A 21,726-nucleotide genomic window follows, 5' to 3' on the forward strand; every position below is an offset into this window, starting at 1 on the left:
ATCGTTTTGTCAACACTCGACGTTGATTTGTTGATTATAATATAAAAAAAGTAAGAGCCAATCACGTTCGATTGTTACTAACAATAAGCGGTTCGTTCTGCTGAACGCGCCCATTGATCAAGCCGGACAGAAAATCTTTTTTTCCCGCTAAAATTAGGTTGGCAATATACATATATATAACAACGGTAGTCTCTCTTTCGATCTTTTGAACTTCGAACATTGTCGACTTCCGGCCTTAGGCGACCGGATAGGGGAGTGGATGTGAATTGTGTGTTTGTGTTTGTCCTTATTTGAATTAATTTTTTATTACTTACCTTCCTCTGTTAAGAGGTAAGTTGTACAACTCAATAAAAATTGTATCTCTCATTATCATTTTTTTGTTTATGTTCATTTAAGTAGACATTCATTTCATCGTCACTTAGTGCATCAGTAATCCGATAAGAATTTTTCGAACTCTTTTAATACCTGTATTTTTCTCGTTATTTATATCTGCAATCGAGTATAGAAAAATCCGTCTTATTATTGTATCATGAAAACATAATTATAATAAACATGTCATATGTAAATGGTATAAATATGATATAAAATCCGTGATTAAATTCCGTACAATATATCGAGATAAAGAGAACAAAATATATTTGTAACGTATATGAAATCAATTATTTAAATTCCGTATAATATCGAGATAAGAGAACAAAGTATTTACAACGATCGAGTAAACAAGTAAGGACTTTGATTTTAAATATTTATAAATTTTTTAATTTTTTGTATTCCTCTCTCTCTCTCTCTCTCTCTCTCTCTCTCTCTCTCTCTCTCTCTCTCTCTCTCTCTCTCTCTCTCTCTCTCTCTCTCTCTCTCCCTCTCCCTCTCCCTCTCCCTCTCCCTCTCTCCCTCCCCCCCTCTTCCCCTCCTCCGTCCCCCTTTCTTTCATTCTATATATTTTTACAATTGTAACATTTATATTTATTTCAATTGTATCAGTTGTGATAATTTTAATAAATCAGTTAGCTGCGTTTATTATATTAATTTCTCGTAATTTTCTTTTTCATTAAAAAGTAATTTTTCTTTCGTTCCGTCCAAATTCTGAATGTGACGAAAGCATATATGATTGTAAAATAATTTAAACTGTTTCAATTATCCCTTCGTTCCTTTCTAAGTAGAAATAAATGCTTCGCCTTTCTTTTAGCCTAATCAGCGAAGTAATTTAAAACGGATTCATGTGGACACCATATGGTGTCCATGTGTATTCTTTATACTGTATTCTTCGCACAAAGATGGTCTCTAGGATCTCGTCATGAGCCGCTATCTTATCAAAACAGGGGAGACCTATGACCTTTGTGTAAACAAAAAGCATTGAGAGACCTTTAGCATCTCTCCCTCGTCATTCGGCCATTCGTTGACCAGCCAGCAACGGAAACACTTATTTAGTCGCACGTGGTGTGGATGCCACATACATTCTCTCTACCTCCGTTTTCATCTTCAATCAAGTCGCCAATACCGCACCTCGATTTATCTCTCGGGTAGTTATCACGAATATTTTTGTTACATGAGAGAAAGAGCTTATGCCGCCGTGAATAATGATAGACGATAAACTTCTATCGATATCTCCGTAAAATTTGAAATTTCAAATGAAAACTTGACGTAGTGCGAAAGTGAAAAAGTAAAAAGAGAGACAAAGAGAGAGTGAGAGAGAGAGAGAGAGAGAGAGACTAAAAACATAGTGCTCAGTGTGCAAAAATCATTCGCGAAAATTTTCTTTGCAACAATATTTATAAATATTTATAAATAATATTATCTATAAAATAATTATCAATCAATTAGGTAGCAACACATTGCAACAGCTCTAGTATCGAGGGATGTAGACTTCGATAAGAAAGTGCCTATTTTGAAGGATCTTTCAAGGATTCCGGAAACGATATAAGATTTGACAGTTGGAATCAGAAATCATGAGAGCAATATTACTTTTTGCGCTTACGTGCGTGATATTAACTGCCGTGCGAGCAGGTAATTATCAGCAATTTCCGGTATATTTATTGTAACGTCCGGTATCTCATTAATTTGTCTATTAATCGTTATCACCAATAGCGACACTGTCGTCTTACTAGTATAACAAAATAATATAAACAAAAGTATTTACATAATTAAATAAAGTATCTATATTATATATTTTATATTATATAGTTTTAATAATATTAATTGCATTATGTAGACATAAAAAATTTCATGTAGAATATTTGTTGAAGCATACATACGTTATATTAAAATATAAATTACAATATAAATATTGTAATTTAAAGGTTAATATATAACAGAAAAATATAGTAATTAAAAATTAATATAATGCTTATAAATATATATAGTTCAATCGTTGAAATTAAACTATATACATATATAAATTTATTTATTATTAAAATTGTTTTGCTAAAAAGTTTTTAAATTGAAATTGTCTACTTTGAATATATTATTTTTCAAATCAAATTAAGATAATTAATACATAATAATATAAAACATTATTGTGAATTATTAAACATAGTAAATATGCTAACATTATATATATTGCATAACATTTTTAAAATTTTTTATTTCCAGAGATTAGCAAAGATTCTACACCATGTGGCCGAATCAAATGCAAAGGTAAATGTTTTTATATATTCTACATTTATATACACATATTGTACTAAAAAACATAGTGCGGTTATTATTCTCGTATTTCCGTCGGCTTTACAGTTTCCGGAAACTTATCTCATGCCGCGTTAGCATATTATTGAAAGAAGAAACAAAGGGTTTCCTATTATAATCTCATGTTTTGCTTGAACGCGAGAATTGCTAGCATTGCGTATTTTTAGTATTGAAATCTTTTTTAGTTCCTTTTTTAAATAATAAATAAAATTATTTTGCACTTTAATCCGAGAGATAATCAGCTTATTTTACATAAATAAATTTATAGATAATGTTTGTTTGCGTTCTTTATTGCATACGTATATAAACAAATTTTAATACGCTTAAGTAATAACTTGTTAATTTTAATTTATAAAATTAAAATTATAATACTTTTACTCTTTTTTTATATTTTATTTCTTTACATTGCTTAAATGTGAAATAATTGTGACGTCATAGTTATGTGCGTCTGTCGAGGTGAAGAACTCTGATCTTTATTTTTTAAAGAAATGCGTATTTGTACAGATAAGACTAAGAAGAAATAAGAATTATTTCAAGAAATAAATTATGCTAAATATGCCATAGGAAATGTTTTTAAGTAATAAAAATACTTTGTATAAATTTACTTTCAATGCATGAGTCATAACAAATATTAACTAATAGTTTTTATTATTTTTATTCAAAAAATTTCTTTGTCATTCATATATTCTATTCTTAATATATATAATAATATATTATACTCTTAAAATATTAAATATATTTTCTTATTAAATACAAATTCTATTAAATACAGAGAAAGTTGCCTAATACGTATTTTAAAATAAAAAAAATATTATGCAGCTTTTCTTTTATATTATCTTATATACATTTATATACGTAAAAAGAAAAATATAATTATATAAATTATAATATTAATATTGCATGAAAATACATCATTTATTTATTTCTTTTCAGTTCCATTGGAAAGAAAATTCAAATACCAAGAAGATATTTATTACGTGTACACATACTCTGTAGACGTAAGCACAAATCTGGGTTATTATCAGACATTGCCTCATCATCTCGAAAACGATTCGACTTTGCATATCGACGCTACTCTGTCCGTACATTTCAACAGCCCCTGCGAGGGTATCCTTAAAATTCTGAACGCCAGCATCAGTCACGATCGCAGCACGTATAACATCGAATTTCCCGATCATGCCGGCTACGAGTTTAAGACTAGTCTTGAACGTTTTACATTGAAATTTACATTCGACGATGGGATAATCCACGAGCTGTGTCCGGATCGGCACGAGCCGGTCTGGACGTTGAACTTGAAAAGGGGCATGCTATCGATGCTACAGAATAGCATGCGGCGCTTTGACATAGACCACAATGTTAACGAAGTGGACGTTTACGGCGTCTGTGATACCGAGTATCATCTATATGAAGCCAAACGAACCAGCCTGATCGTAAAGAAAAGTAAAGATCTAGCCAACTGTCAGAACGGTCCGAAGTATTTCTCTGTAATGCAATCAAATTCTTATAAAAATCCGCGAAAGCTAGATGGTCAATATGGATTATTTAAATCACGCAGCGAATGTGAGATTACGATTGATCACAACGTCTACGAGAGAGTAGTCTGTGATGAGATGCGATTACTGCAGCCGCTCTCCAATGGCGACAAAGCTGGTGCCAAGACCAATTCTCGAATGATTCTTCAACTTATTCAGGAGACAAAGGAGATGAGTTTCTTCCAAGAATCCGAAGCAAATGAAGACAATGATGAAGAAAAAGTTGATAATTTTATTCAAACTGCATCTGTTATGAAGAGAACCACGTTGCTATATGATCACGCGAAGACGTTGAAGACCATGCACGGCGAGCTGCGAACCTCCAGAGACTTACTGAAGAACATGTGCAGACTCGCGGCAAACACCGATGAGTTGCAGCAGAGATTCTCTGAAATGTTTACCAATTTTATTCATTCGGCTCGTTTTCTAGATTATCCTCTGTTATCGCAACTGTTCTCGAGAGCTAATAACATTTGCAAAATTGGAAAGTACGTAGTTACTAAGGATATAATCTTTTTCTAGTCAACTAAAATAAATTTAATTTTATAAATAATTTAAAAAGCTATAACAGAAATTACAACAAATTTATTTTGCTCGATATAATATTATCAATATTTTTTCTTGATTATACTTGATATTTTTTTTTATTTGACAGGAAGCACGTTGTCGCTGCACTACCATATCTAAACAGTAACGCCGCGGTAAACGTGATGAAGGATTTGATAATGAAAAAATATGTTAATGAAACGACTATTAATGATTGGATCATTACTTTTGCTTTGTTCCCACAACCGGATCATGACACCATCAAAGCTCTTTCGCAATTATTGGACTTTCAATATCAAATTCCCCATATCCAGTTTATTCTCAGCTATTCCACTATTATTCACACATATTGCAGAAATAACGATAACTGTATCGAGTTGGAGGAGGTAGACACATTCCTGTCGCATCTTCAACAGAAAATCTCACGAGGTTGCGCGCCCCGTCTTCACTTTCCTCTCGTGACGAAAGAAGTAAAATATTTATAATTTTTTTTCTTGTCATTTTTAGCAAATTCTAATCACGAAGTAAAGTACGAATGAAGTATGTTTCTTTCTTCTAGTCTAGCTTAGAGTGTGCGCGCGTCTTTCCTTTTAGATTAGAAGAAAGAAGTGCGTACGCTCACATATGCACACATAGTCGAAGAAATCTTTATAAAAATAATTTTGTTTTATTCAAATTATAATAAGAATAATTATGTGTACGAGAAGGTAAAAGATTTTAATATAAATATAATTATTAATAAATATATTAATTATTAAATTATTTATAATTTAATATAACTGTATAATTGCAGACATTGGAAGCCTTGAAGGCAATTGGTAACATGGGGCTTGAAACAAAGAGTTTACGAAGAGATCTGAAGAAATGCATAGATGACACTGGCGGATTTTTACCCATGGAAATTCGCGTTGCCGCTGTCGATGCTCATCGTAGGCTACCGTCCTGTGAAGAGACAAGAGATCAATTTTTGCTTGATTATTATCGTAACACGACATTAGACACAGAAATTCGTATTGCCTCTTACTTACAAGTAATGCATTGTCCTGATTACAATGTTATTAAAACCATCAAGCACACTCTCAAAATGGAAGAAGTCAATCAAGGTTTGTATATCAACATTAAGGAATTTATAAGCACCTATTATCGTAAACTTCTATTATAGTATAACAAAAAAATATTAAGACGACTGTAAATTTTAAAAAATTTGTGTTTTTGATCTGATTTTTTAATAATTTCTTTTAACAATTGATTTAAGTTTATTTAGAGAAAAATTTTAATTTACATCACGTTTGTTTCCAGTTTTTAACTTTGTTTTTTTCATAAATTTTTAAAAATTATTTTCAGTCGGTTCTTTCGTATGGAGTCATTTAATGAATCTCTACAACTCTGCCTCGCCTACTAGAGTTGAAATTCAAAGTTTACTAACAGATCGAGATCTTGATAACAAGTTCAACAGTGACATTAGAAAATTTTCACGTAATTACGAAAACTCCTTTTTTTCCAAGGAGTTTAATATTGGTGCGAATTATCAAACAAATTTGATTTTCTCGCCAAAATCATATATGCCACGATCGTTAACATTCAACGTTTCCGCTGATCTTCTCGGTCAATCTGTGAATTTATTTGAAATTACTGCACGAATGGAGGGTCTGGAATATTATGCGGAAAATCTCTTCGGTCCAAATGGCATCTACAGCAACGAAAAAGTCTCGAATCACCTTCGGAGTTTCCTTAGATATTTCAGATCGGCATCAGAGAAGGAAAATTACTGGGATGGTGTGAAACGCTTGCCTAATGTTATCGATAATAATTTTGATCACCCGAAAATTAGCCTTGGTTATAAGGTATATATTATAAGTAAATAAAACAAAATATATATTTACCTCAATAAATTTTAAGATTTAATTGAATTTACTAAAATATATACAATACATATATATTATTACATATAAACAGTAATAAAATAAATTCACAGCAACACAGAGAGAGATAATAATAATAGATAATATAACGAGTATTTTGATTAATTGTACGTGGTATAATTTTTTATATACATTTTTCTCTATATACATATAGACTAATAATAATAATGTTATTGTTGTTTGTTGTAAAAGATATTCGGAAATGAATTGAAATTTACGATGCTGGACGGTGACAAGCAAGTGATGTCCGCACTGGCGAATTTCAATCCTTGGCAAAAAATGAAGGAATTTTTGGCCATGCAAGAAATCCTCTATGAAAGGACCGGGATGGTTTTGGATTCCTCTTACGTCGTGCCAACAGGATCCGGTCTACCGATTCGTTTGGACGTCGCTGGTTCCGCGGCTTGCAATTTCAAGATTTCAAAGATACTCAATGATGCTCGACTATCTAACAGAGAGTTTCACCTCACAGCCAATGTTACTTCCAGGTTTGTTTATTTTATATATATATTTAGTATACTTTCATAAATTATTCTAATAAATAATAATCATAAATATGTGTTATAAAAATATAGATAAGTAACAATTATAAATAATAAAATATAAATAAGTAACAAAATATGAATAACAATTTGTAAATATATTATATTTACTAGATCTCACATATTTTATATGAATGATATATACTTTTATTCTTCTATTTTTATTTTTCTTTTAATTTTTAATCTCAGTAATATTTGTAATATTTTTTAACAATTAAAATTCTTTTTGTATAACTTATTTTACTTATTGGATTGGATATTATTTAATAAATAATGTCTCTCTGCGCGTTTCTTTGAACTGAATAATCTATTTGTTAATTTTTTCGTGTATTCTTTTCTTCGACATTTTTATAAAATATTTCTCATTCCATTTTATGTTATGTTATGTTCTTGCAGCGTAAGTGTCGACATGGTAGGCACGATGACTGTCGATGCTTTTTACAAATCTGCCGGACTCAAACTGCGAACAAATATTTACTCTTCCGGAATGATGCAGCTTCATTTGAATCTAAATGATACCCGTTTAGTGCGGGTAAGTCTGGGCTTACCGAATCGGAAGGTAGATGTGCTTTCGTTGTTCTCGGACATTGCTTTTATCAAAGTTAAAGGTGCCGAAATTGAAGAAAAGTCATTGGGCATCTTGATAGCCGATCAAGATCAAAAGAATTTGCGGCATCCAGTAATTGTACCCAAAAATATCGTTAGCAACACCACCTGTAGCTGGGCCGCTTTAAACAGACTAATAGGCTTGAAAATGTGCACTGATTATCAATTCACGAATGTGACTAAGGATACCAAAGCGCCTTATTTCATCCTAAATGGTCTTACGCTTTTCAAGATCTCGTTGATTAAAGACGATCCAACTGCTAAGAATTACGTGTTGGAATATAATTGGAATAAGACTCAAGTAAGATGAAAGCTGTATTTTAAATAATTTTCTCGTTTAATTATTATATATTTCAGAGAAATTTAATATAATATTATATAATATATTAATTCTATGTAAAAATAATTATTAAAACTTTTCGATAATTAAATGATATTGATATTTAATAAAAATTATAATAGCATTTGAAACTCGTTCCTTTAAATATTAAAGTGAAAAATATTTTTTATAACTTTTTATAATTTTTGTTAATTTTATTTCAGAAACATAACACATTCAAGGTGATATTTGACACACCTGGCTCGCAGGTGAATAGAGAAATAAGCGCTACTGTCGATTTTGATATGATAAATAATAACGTTACTGCTTTAATTCATTCAGCTGGTAATTCTCTGATTGCTAAAGGTTAGTATTTTGTAAATGTGTATTAAATATTTTTTTAAATTATATATTATTAATAAAAATGTTAAAATAATACCTCTATATTTCCAGGCATATATAAACGAACTGAAGCTGAGGCTTTCATAGATATTGGTTTTGATATTAATGGCACGAAGCACTTGGATGCCAGTGTCGGTTACACGAGGAAAAAGTTTAATAATGGTTACACATATCATCCTAAAATCCATCTCACTATTAATAGTGAACGTGTTGCTGCCATTTCAGGTATTTTGTCGTCTTTACAATTGTCTTATTCAGTTCGTAAATAAATAATTTTTCTTTCTAATGTAAAGTTAATTTTATAATTAATTTTATCATAAATATATGTATTATATTTTATAATTATATTATAATAATATATATTCAAATAATACTGAAAAGATTTTTTAATCACATCACAGGTGCGATAAGGAATGCGCAAAAAAACAACGTCTCTCAATACGACATAGACTTGACTTTTCAAACAAAGCGAGTTTGGAGCAAACTAGCCGGCTACATCGTTCAACGAAATATCAGCCTGGCTGGTGATTTCCAGTTAGATTATCAGCTGCAACGTATGCCGAGAAAGGAGACTATCCACTTGAAGGTTGCATTATCTAACCGCTCGTCGAAGACGCTCACACATAAAACTGCCGAACTGGAGCTACAATCTACTGCCTATCCGCAACTCAATACCGTGATAAGCGCTTGGTATCAACAAGCTCTCGGTCATTTAGAGCTGCACGCCGAGGTGAACTCGAATCCGCACATCAAAGATGACCGACATAAACTCACGGCACAGCTTATTATCTCTTATTCGAAGATGTACTTTCAAAACCAGGGTACGAAGGTGAGCGCGCTGATAGCCGTCACTAAACCTATCCAGAATCTTGATCTCAAAATGGGCATTAATCATTACGCTCTCGGCGCTGAATCTAAAACCAGTTTACTCATAGGATATGCACCGGGTAAGGTGCAAAGGTTTATTATTAAATATATATATATATATATATATATATATATATATATAAACAAAATTTATTTGACTATAAATATATTCAATAAATTTTTTCTATTTGCAGGCAAGGAGATTAGTCTGATCGTCAATATCATCATGCCGCGTAATCTACTGTTCTCTATAGAAGGCCATACAAACCTGACGATTCCGAATTTCAATTCAATGTTAATCGACGCACGTATCAACGAGCGATCGCGACGTGAGTACGAGCTGGATTTCTCCGGCACGTGGTTCAGCGGTCACAATATAACCGCGCGCGGAGCTTACTCTGATCGATCATCGGCTGTCATTATCAATCATCACTTGAAAATGATCTTCAAATCGCCGAGTTTCGTTACTCCAATTTTGCTTAACTGTCACTTGTATCAGAATCACAGTGACCTCAGAGTCAGCCTATATGCCGAACAAATAGATTACGATAAGTATGCTTTTGTATTGAATCATACAATGCTGTCAACAACTAGTATAATGTCATATATAGAAGCTAGGTACCGTAGTAATGTTTATTCAGCAATGACGAACATCGATACCACGCGAGAAATTCGTTTAGAGCTGCATTTAGACAAATGGCGGGACGTACATCTGACTTTAAGCGGCGTCAACGAAGAGAACTGGCAAGAGTTAGCAGCAGAGATTAAATGGGATGCTAACAGAGATCCCGCTTTGAAATTCGGCACAACGTTGCAATTAAGTAGAGTGTACCTGATGGACGCAACTTCACCTGGAATCAAACGAAACGCGATAATAACGTTGACTTATCCGGGTCGACTAGTAACTGGTTCTTGTGACTTAGTTATACGTAATCCGCATAGTTATCTGATAGACATTATTGTGAATTGGAATTCGGAGGATACAATTAAGGCGGTGATCGGCGCGGACTATAATGTACAACCAGAAATGACATCTGTCAAATTAGAGTTGCAGCTGTTAATGCCTTTTGAACAGTGGAAAAAGACCGCCTTAAACTTAAGGTAAGAGTATATGCATTTAATTTTAAATTTTATTTATGCGATAATAAGACATAAAATACTACTACTTTTATTTATTTTTATAAAACATGAAGTTGGATCAAATTTTTTTCTTACACTTTTTTAACGAATTATTTAATTTTAATTATTTTAGTTATATTTAACTATATTTAATTTTAATTATATTTTAATTATAGAAAAATAGCTTTTATCAATTATTATTTTAATTTTATTACTGTTCGCAGATATCTACAATTACCAGACAGAGTCTTAGCTAGCAGCGGTGCTTACTGGAAAGATTCCCAGCATGCGATAGCAGAATTCTATGCTAGCGTGAGCGAGTATGAAGACTTAAAGGAATGGATGACAAATTGTGGTTTGATCAGCACTTTACACTCCAACTCATGGGTGACCGTGAACGTCACTCATAAGATGCTACGCTCGGAAACAGTAGATACGCATGTGCTAATCAAGTATAATCCCGACAAAACGATTGACGCACGCAGCATTTGGCATTTAGACAAGGAATCGGACAATGTGTTTAATCTTACCGGCAATCTGCATCTGTACTCGCCTTTATCAAACTACCGCAAGAACGAGCTCAAGTGTCAACTGCGTCTCATGACTAACTGGATGTTCTTTGGCGCGGCTAATCTCGAGCTGGATAAACGCAAGTATACTGGCATCCTACTCGGCGACCTTATACGCTGGAAAGAATCTAAGGTGGAGTTCAATGTCACCACACCGATGGAGAAGTTTGCTTTCGTTCGTGGCAGATTCGGTCTGTCAGAGAGCAACCGACATGCGGTAGCAGAAATTATCACGCCGAATGGTCCGTTAGGCGTCGAAGCGATGTGCCAACTCTTCACCTCTGCTTACGACTTCAACGTCAAATTCATGCTAGCAACGCCCATCGAGGTGCTTCAAAAGGCGTTGATAGTAGCTAAATTAAATAATCGCGAGGCTGACTTCAGGATCGGTTACAATAATGTCACGGCAGGCTTTCTCGGTACTTGGCATTATCACAACATCACCGATTTCGATTATAGTTACATAGTGCTAACGCCGTTGGAAGGCTTGCATGAATGCGGAGTGATCACCAAGTTGATCGTGGTATACAAGGAGCCCGAAGGTATGCTGGACATAGACACGGAATTCTTATTAAGATTGGCAAACAATAAACTTGGTGTCAAAGTTAAGGGCGGACCGAAACCTCCGCCCGTTAAGATTCCATTGAAACTGGGACTTATGTCCACGACAGGCCATTCTGATATCAATGAATCGGGAGAAGAAGAAGAAGAAGAAGAAGAAGAAGAAGAAGAGGAAGAAGATGAGGATAGTCTCTATTGGCGAGGAGAATTACAGGTAATTGTAAATCAGATAACGGATAAAAAAAACTAATTACAAAAATCAAATTTTATGTTAAACTTTTATGTTAAATTTAAAATTTAATTTATACATATTATTAATTAAATATTTTTCTTTCTTTTTTTCTTTTGGATGTTAGAAATTATAGCTATAATAAGAAATGATATAAGAAATTATAGTTATTAAATAAATAAGTATATATATACAAGAAAAATATAAGAAATTAATTTAAATTAATTTAAAATTGAGATTTATTCTCTTAATAATAAAGTATAATTATTAATAATATATTACTATTAATATTATCTATATCTTTATTCATTCATTTTATTTATGTAGCTATCACTCGCAATAATTCCGGATATAACGGGAGAGGTAGATATCGACACTGAAGGCGATACTTATAAAATTTTAAGCACGATACAATTGCCACCTGGCAAAATTATCATAGAAGACAGCTTTTCTATGGAAGATGTTTTTCATATAAAGAATGATCTACATATGGATTTAACGTTTAGCAGTATCAAAGAGATAACATCATTTTATACATTTTTAATTGATCTTGAGAAACTGACCTATCTCATGGAAATGAACGTAAATGTTAGACAAAATACTACATGGATCGAGGTAATGTTTTTACGTACAATTTTAAAAAATTATATATTTTTTATACTTTTATAATTAAACAAACAAATTAACGAAATATATAAAGTACACTAATAAAATGTACACTATAAATATATAAAATTTTATTATTCTATAGACCGGATTTCACGGCAATTATACGATTCAAATTGATACGAATAAAAAGAAGGCGCATTTGGTGAAATTAAACATAAAGACACCTTTAGAATTCCTTAAAGACTTTCGCAGTAGCGCAATTGTAGAGATTGAAGGCAATTTATATAAAAGTACAGTTACGATTCGTGAAAATCAATTAGTTATAGATTTGTTCGGAAATGTAAGGGTAAGTTTCGCACGATTCTTAAAATATTTACAAGTGAAAATATTTGTAAAAATAAAAACGATTATATATTTTAATTTTCACGTAGATAGAGAAAGCTTTAATTGATATGATGATTTCTGGTGCAATCGATTCACCTATTATGAAAATACCGAAAACTACAATAGCCGCGAAAAAAGATTTTACTGAAAATAAGAAACAACTTAAATTCAATGCAAGAATTGAAGAGCCTGTATCAAAATACGTAAGTATCAATAATATTTGAAATCCGATTAAATTATAAGTTAATAATTAATTTGTATTAGCGATTAATTTTAGTTGAATTACACATAAAAATTAAATTATTTTATTATCAAAAATTAAATTAAAATTAAAATTGTTATTTTTTTGTAGACGTCTTTTGAGTCCGCCTGGGAAATAGACGAGCATCTTGTAAGAGCTTCGGCGAAACTGGAAAGTTGGATAAAATTTTTAGAGTCTCTAGAAACTGACGTTTTATATAGCAATACGATTCGTATAAACAATACCGCCAAATTGAACATACGTGTAATGCATCTTGGTGATCAGGAATATCAGCTAGCTGGAAACTTAAGTAATGACAAGATTGATGCCGATCTACATACGCCGCTGTCGCAAAAACCACATTTCCAGTTCCATGGAGATTTAAGACAAATCAATGAATCGTTATATGACGTTAGAGGAGAATTAAAGGATCAACTGCAAGCAAAATCTTATGATGTCAGTTCTGTCATCTTCATACAAAATGACACTTTGGCTTCGATAGATGTGAAAGCTGAGCCGAAAAGTGTGAATACTGATCGAATTATTTTGAGATTAAAGAGGAAGACATATGGTCTTTTGCTTGATTTCGCTGGTGGGTCTTTTAATGGTACTGTCGACGCGAACATCGTCAATAAACTAAATTGGGACGTGAGAGCTCACATGAATATCAAAAAAGCTGATAAAGTCGATTTGTATCAGCTGAGTACTTTCATGAATGTTCAAGTGAATGGCAATACCACTCTATATATTCAAGCCGACACACCTTGGAATGATAGCAGGATTGTGACGGTAAACGGCAATATGATGCTGACCAATACCAGCGGTGACGTTCGGATAAATCATCGATTGAATGACGATCAATGTCATGCGGCTTTTCAATGGAAGCTGATATACATGGAAGATATGTTACTGAAACTGATTGCAGGATATAACACCACAGATTTGGGCGAGAAAGAGTTATTGACTTACGTGTTCTTCAAGAATCTCGGTCGATTGTACAGAAATATCGATATGGGTTTAAATTTGGACATTAATCGAAAAATGTGGGAATTTGGGACTAATGCGACCATGGGTTTCCGCAATAAGCAAAATTTGGACGCGGTATTCATTATGAAATTGCCACCTCCGAATAAGGATGATCATCAGTTCTTGATCAGTTATCATACTAGCAAGAACATGCAGGATATTTCTTATGTGCTGGGCTACAACGCTCTTCACGCGAATTATAATTATGCTTCGGATGGATCGGTTTGTATTCTTTTAATATTAATAAACATTAAAAAGGATTAATCCAGATAATATAGATTTTACTTTATTTTTTTTCAAATTAAAAGTATGTGGACTGAGAAAGATATAATTTTTTGAGAAAAATATAATTAAAAAAAAATTGTATTAATATAAAAATTTTTAGAAAATTTTAAAATAACATTTTTCCATTGAAATTATTATATTCTCTTTTTGGTTTATTTTCTCTTTATCTTTCTTATATACTTATAGTCATAAAATTCAAACAAATATATTTTTTCTTTCTCAAATAATAACGATGTAAAATTTTAGGTTCATACGGCTACGCGCGATATTAATGGGCACTTCCGACTTACATGGGGTTTATTGCCGACACAATCTGTGAACAATCTCTTCAATATCACCTTTGATAACAAAGAAATCGAGCTCAAATATTCTCTGTATACACCGAAATTTCTACAAGAAGAAACGCTTGTATTTTTCTTTAGTTACGACGCTAATTCCGATGAACGAAATTTAATTAATGCCGATCTCTTTTATCCTCCACTACAGCGGATTGGAACCGCAAGGATATTTTATGAAAGTTTAATCAACGTTAATGGAACCATTAATGCTACGATATCTATGCCGAATTTATCTTTCATTGGATGCAAATTTATTGTACTTACCACTTTGTAAGTATAAATCTATTATAATATAGAAAAAATGTGTGTATATATATATATATATATAAAATTAATTGGATTACACATAATCCAAAAACTTTTCTACAAATAATAATTGATAATTAATTAAGTAATTTAGAAATAATTTTTAATTTTCTCTAATATTATTTTTCTTTTTATATACAGGCAGCAGAATAAAAGATTCATCGAGTGTTTTTGGCCTAATAATACGGCTTCGGTCAACTCCGATTATACTTTTCGTAGCGAGCGATTAGATTCGAATCTAGAAGGTAGTCTGCACGTAGAAATTCCTCTGAATGCTCGTCATATCAGTCATTTGACTTATGGCTACAAGAAACGTCCACAGATCACTACGGGTCATTCAATCTTGATATACAATGACTTGAGAGTGCTCAATGCTCAATATCATTCAAAGAGTGAATCTCGGGCTGGCTTCGAAAAGGATAATATTCAAATTACCGTGGAAAACGCTTACAAGCCCATAGGCATCATCTATGTGAACCAATACGAGTACAGCGGTGGAAACGAAGGAACCAACTATCCTAACATCGAGTTTAAGCAAGTAAACATTTATCGATTAGACAATAGCTCGGCTTTTAATATCACTGGCGAATCCAGAATTCGGACTACTCATACTGGCCAGGACATTCACTTGAAGGCGATACACTCAAACAAGACGGTTCAGCTGAAGACGGACTATCAAGTACTATCTGGCGAGTTCGATCAGAACACGTGGTTAAGTCTAGCCGAGAATGCTTGGGTATCTTATCATATAAACATTCTTAATAAAACTACCGAGGATATGGACAATCAGTTCATCATCCTAAGTTTATCTTATCCTCTACGAAACTTCACTGTAGACGGATCGTATAAGATCACCAGCGACGAGGTAAGTTCCGAAGCAAACTTGCAATGGGAACGTAATGACGAAAAATCAAGGATCGTTGGTGCGGCCTTTAATTGGACAAATGACAACGTCACATCTATGGAGAGCCAACAGCAAGTCATACTGAGTTTTCGACATCCGACCTTCGAGAAGAATGTCACGTTAAAGGGCATACTGATGAGAAAAGACCGCAGGGATTTATTAAACGCCATCTTCATCGCAGATTATTCTACCAAAGAGGATAAGCTGTTGACGTTATCCGCCTTTTTGAGAGACGAGAGCGATGAATCGAACAGAAAGTATCTCTATAAAGTAGCCGGCAAGCATATCAACACCAGATTAGATCTCGACGTGGAAGGATTCGTTCGCAGACAAGGATATGTGCTGCTCGAAACAGTAAATCACGCAAGATATACGCGTGGATACATATCAAAGGAAACTGGAGAATTGATCGGTCGAATCGATCGGAAATCGAGAGAAATATTCTTCCGACGAGTAAACAATGACGCGATTAAGTACTTTGCTGTCGGTTATTATCCTTCATCTTCTCATTACGTCATGAATGGTAGCGCTATCAATACGCCGGAACTCAACGCTACCGGCATTTTCTTTTTGGATCCAAGTGAGAGGCTTATCTGGGCGATGGTTAATTACACTCCCGGTGAGTATATAAAAAGTTTAAATTTTTAAGAAAATTAATAATTTACATACAATATACATCAAAATAAGAGACATTAAATTAAATTAAATAAGATAAAATTGGAAACTAAAAAATCATGTTAGTATATCAAAGTAAGAGATATTAAATCAAATAAAAAACAAGATTTTTAATAAAAAAATAAGATGCTACAAATTTAAGTCTTATTTAAAAACTTTAGAAATAAAAATATGTGTTTTCTATTTTATTATATTTTTTTAGAAAATTTTCTCTTGACATTTTTAACGAATATTTAAAACAAATTTTTTGTTTTCTTTGGTTAGGTTGGTAAACACGTGTACTATTTTCAAACTAAAATTAAAGTAATTTTTTTTTAGTACTTTATCGATTTTTTTACATTCTGTCACAATATTTCTATAGATGCACGAGTGAGTTTAAGAATGCATGGCAATATTCCGGACGCTCGAAACGCCATATTTAACATTTGGAGAACTTACGATGACGATTTAACAATTTCGGACGTTTCTTTCTATTTGAAATTAAATCACTCGAGACTCGTCACCTCAACTTTGCGATGGCGACCCGAACTCAAGAGTGATATCGTAGTAAGTATAATATAATATTATTATAATATAATTAATATAATATATTATAAAATTAAAGTATATTTATTTAATACAATATATAATTTATAACACGCAATTACGAATACTTGCAGACTTCTATAAAAACGAACTTTAACGAAATGTGTGAAAATATAAACAATGATGTTGATTATTGGAAACAATATATAAAAAATGAAGTAATAGATTCTATTACGGATGTGTGGGAGGACGCTCAGGATGATATTTCAGAATTCCTTGACGATTGGTAGTAAGTATTTTAAAAAAATAAATGTTAAATATCATCTATAATATTAAATCAGATTATGTATTACAAAAAATTCAGTTAAATAATATAAATGAAATAATAAAATTAAAAAATATTAAATATATTAAAGTATAACTTAATTTCTATATAATTATATATTATTATATCTTTATAGTATATCTCTTTATATTATATCTTTATATTATATTTTTTAGTGATCTAAAAAATCTCGAGAATGATTTTGAAAATCTCAAGGTGTTTTTGAATGAGTCCTATAATGCCAATCATTTTTACATCAAAGATATCGTTAATATCGGAATATACGTCATCGATGAACTATCCCTGCGAAGTCATATCCAGTCTCTTCCTAACATTCTTAACGAGATCTGGGAAATAATGGGCGACTCCGGCGAAGCCTTGCGAAATTCACTGCTCTGGTTAATTGAGACCATCAAAAATGCTTATCACAAAGTATCCGAGATTATCGTTGCTGTGATGAGAGGTGACTCGGTGTCGCAGGTGGCGAACATAATCGAGAAACTGATCGAGAAATATGACATGTTCATCAAAGACTTACACGTGTCTTTTATTAAGTATATCGAGAATCTCTGGAACACAATTTTTTCGTCCATCTCAGAACAATGGTATCGCTTCTTGAAGTTAATGGAACCTCTGTTTATCCGGTTTATTCATTATCTCGAGACGGTTGTCTGGAAAGCGAGCAAAGAAATGCTCGATTTCCTATACAATCGTAAAAAGGAGCTCATCACGTCGCCGTATTTTGATCGTTTTACCAACTTTACGCAGGATATCGACAAGGTCTATCGCGACATCAAAGCGAACGATATAGTAACTAACGTGCACAAATATTCGCGTCTGATGATACAGTTTATAAAAGAACGCTACTTTGCCTTTGTGCCGTTTGGCAAAGAACTTAAAGATGTCATAGATGAAATCGTGACAGAATTGAAGGAGCTTCGAAAACTACCGTCGGTCAATTACACTCTGGAAAAACTCGAACAGATGTACGATAGAATCGGTTACCTCTGTGAATACTTCGAAGTCAAGGTTAAAATAGAGGGTCTTATCCGACTGGTGCATTCCAAGATGATGGACATCAGCCAGACGGCGTTACAAGCTGAGAATCGTTATCGGGAAGCCAAGACTATGTTTATCTTTGATCCTAATGAAGGTCTGATGTGCCTGGAGCAAAAACTGCCTATGTCCTGGCACGCCTTCAATCAGACACCCGAATTTCATGAGATACCAGAAATCAGAGCAATCGTGGACATCAAGAAATATTTTATTACCTCGAATACTACCTTCTGGAGTCTTTATTATCAGTATAAACCATACTCGGAGCTGTCGAACTGGTTACCGCCGTTCAAAGGTTTGTTTAAGAAAGTTTAATAACAAAAATTAATAATAATATTCATTTATTTCCTGATTGTTTTAATGCTTCTTTTCGTACAAGTTGTTATTTTATTTTATATTTGTGCCTTCATGTGAGCATATGTATAGTGAAAAAGCAAATGAAAGATAAAAAATGCTATATCTAATATATTTTCTCTCTTTCATTCGTTTGTTTTTGTAAAAAAGCAAGAGAAAAAGCGGTAACTATTATTAGAGAAAATTTATATATTAAAGAATCCGGAAGTAACTGATACGAGGTTTCTCTTATTTTCATTATTATGTTTGAATTTAGTTCAATACACATATTTGCCTTGATTAAATTTTACAATAAAATTTTAATAAACAAATCGAAAACTAATTTTATTTTTTAATAAATGTAATAATTCATATTGTTTCAGCGCAAGCCATGATTATCGGTTCTCAACATTATATCACTTTTGACGGACGTTACTTTGATTTTGCTGGAAATTGTACCTACTTGTTAGCGAAGGATTTTGTGCACAATACTTTTGCGATTCTGGTGAAATATAATATACAAGCCGAAAAAATCACTCATCGGATTATAGTATTGATCGGAAACAATGCTATCGAATTGGATCTCTTCAACGATGTTAGTAAAATTTATTATCTCATAACAAAAATTAAATTAAAATTTCAATTAGTATAATTTCTTCTCTTAGAAATATATTTGATAATTATATTATATATTTAATAATTGGGCATGTGCGTAATACTATATTATTTTACATAAAACATCTCTACTTCAGAAAATAAAAAAAAAATTGTCAATAGAAACGTATTATATTATTGTATTTTCGTTATAAGATAAATTATTTTTAATGATACAGAATGATACAGAATAAATTTGATTATGATATCTTGTAATTATTATATCAAATATAATGTATTATTCAGACAATGAAGCTGATCTCTCAGTCATCCGGCACTACGACGAATCTGCAGCTGCCAATCGAGTTGGATCATGGCACAACGTATGTTTATCAAGTGGAAAACGTAGTAACGGTGGAACGCAAGCACAACCAATTCCGGCTGGAGTGTAATCTCAAATTTAATTTGTGTACCTTGGAACTGTCAGGCTGGTATTATGGGAAGACGGCAGGTCTTTTCGGCACGATGAGCAATGAACAATTCGACGACATCCTAGGATCAAACAAGCTATTTCTAAAGGATTCTGGCAGTTTTGGTCACAGCTGGTCTATCGACGAGGACTGCGTAGACACGACGAATCGCGCAAACAAGACCCTACATCAGGACAACGCAATATTCAAGTTCTGTGACGAGCTGTTCGTGAACAAGAGCTCTGAGTTTGGCATCTGTTTTGGCGTGATCGACCCGGCTGTGTACGCTAATATGTGCTTGAACAGTTTCACCGAAGCTGAGGCTTGCACAGTGGCAATGTCATACATGCAGATATGCATGTTCCGCGACACTTATCTGAGAATACCTGACAAGTGCACTACATGCACCATGGTGGACGGCAGTCAGGTGGCCGAAGGCCGTTTCAAACGGTTAGAAGAAGACAAAGTACCCCGATCGGCAGACATGGTGTTTATCGTCGAAGCAAAGAATTGCAATCGCGATATGAAGTTAAATAGCAGTATGGAGTTGTTAATTACACAGCTCGACAAGGAACTGAATGACCGAGGTCTCACGGAAAATCGATGGTCTCTAGTAATATTCGGGGGCGACAAAGTGTATGATCGACCCAGAAGTATCATTCTCGACGGACAGATCTTTACGAAGAACGTGGCACGTTTTGTCGATTATTTAAGCTACGTGCCAGTAGGCAATGGCAATCAAGACATTTTCGCTGCGATTGGATTCGCTTCGCGACTCGTTTTCAGGGCCGGTGTGTCAAAGACTTTCATATTGTTGCCATGCTCGCATTGCGAATCGGAGAATCAAACGGTAAAGTTCTATTCTTCAGATGTATTTCACAAATTTTCGTAATTTTCTTTAATTCTATAATCTAATTTATTTTTCAACATTTTATTTTAGTTGGAGTACTCGGTATTACATCAAGTATTGTTGGAACACGATATCACTCTGCACATATTAATGGATAGCGATTTCCAATTTGAGAAGGAGAAGATCGGTAAGATCTTCTACGGCTTGGATGCGACCAAGTCGTACACCAGGAAAGACGCTCGAGTACTAACTGGCGATATAGATCTGCGAAGACAGGTCAAGCTTTCCAAAAACGTGCTAGGTTATTGCACACCGCTGTCTTTGGAGACGAACGGCACAATATTCAGCGGCGACAAACTACGTCTCGAGAAATCAGCTTCAATTAAAAAGTTTGCGAGTGTTTTCGCGAAGAGAGTCGCCCTTACAGCCGAGCCAAACAATTGTCAAATGTGCGAATGTACCGCTGATAATAACGGTGTCACGCAAATGGAATGTATGCCCTGTGTATACCCGATGCCCGTGCACGTCGATTACGTGAGTGTACGTATGCAAAATTTACAAAAATTCTAAAATATTAAAAAATCTTCAACAACAAAAGATTTTAAAAACATCTAAAAATTTATAAAAAAAGTGCATTATTCTAGACATTCTTACAATATCTTGCTCAGATATTTATATGTCTAATTAATACGAAATTATTTTTCCTTGTATTATGTTACAGGAAACTTTTAATCTCAACGAATCACTCTCGATGATGCCGCCATTAGATAGTATTGATTATGGCCAAATCGATATAGAAGATGATTGAAGGAATAATTAAAACATAGATGATTTATTTAATCTAGTTATTTACTAGATTAGATGCTAGATAACTCGCCGGTATTAATCATATTTATTTACAATATCCTTTGT

At 33.1% G+C, this 21,726-nt stretch overlaps 1 protein-coding gene across 3 annotated transcripts; it reads left to right on the forward strand.

The window, feature by feature from the left end:
- Positions 1 to 189: 189 nt before the first annotated feature.
- Positions 190 to 21,660, forward strand: Apoltp (Apolipoprotein lipid transfer particle). Of its 3 annotated transcripts, none has more exons than XM_072890443.1 (27): positions 190 to 330; positions 1,822 to 2,004; positions 2,590 to 2,634; positions 3,613 to 4,699; positions 4,867 to 5,227; positions 5,551 to 5,860; positions 6,102 to 6,601; positions 6,872 to 7,167; positions 7,618 to 8,128; positions 8,371 to 8,512; positions 8,600 to 8,773; positions 8,950 to 9,495; positions 9,610 to 10,516; positions 10,759 to 11,878; positions 12,221 to 12,508; positions 12,645 to 12,848; positions 12,934 to 13,089; positions 13,239 to 14,375; positions 14,685 to 15,046; positions 15,224 to 16,605; positions 17,023 to 17,207; positions 17,321 to 17,475; positions 17,688 to 18,862; positions 19,284 to 19,495; positions 19,801 to 20,814; positions 20,905 to 21,354; positions 21,536 to 21,660. In XM_072890443.1, the coding sequence occupies exons 2-27, from the start codon at positions 1,947 to 1,949 to the stop codon at positions 21,620 to 21,622; spliced, it is 12,864 nt and encodes a 4,287-aa protein (XP_072746544.1). In that variant the 5' UTR covers positions 190 to 330; positions 1,822 to 1,946; the 3' UTR covers positions 21,623 to 21,660. The 3 variants fall into 3 exon arrangements, with proteins under 3 accessions (XP_072746544.1, XP_072746542.1, XP_072746545.1); XM_072890441.1 differs by lacking the exon at positions 190 to 330 and adding an exon at positions 1,267 to 1,520; XM_072890444.1 differs by lacking the exons at positions 190 to 330; positions 1,822 to 2,004; positions 2,590 to 2,634; positions 3,613 to 4,699; positions 4,867 to 5,227 and adding an exon at positions 5,250 to 5,464.
- Positions 21,661 to 21,726: the final 66 nt, after the last annotated feature.

Source organism: Anoplolepis gracilipes, chromosome 4 (assembly GCF_047496725.1).
Source record: "Anoplolepis gracilipes chromosome 4, ASM4749672v1, whole genome shotgun sequence".
In the NCBI taxonomy this organism is placed as follows: domain Eukaryota; kingdom Metazoa; phylum Arthropoda; class Insecta; order Hymenoptera; family Formicidae; genus Anoplolepis; species Anoplolepis gracilipes.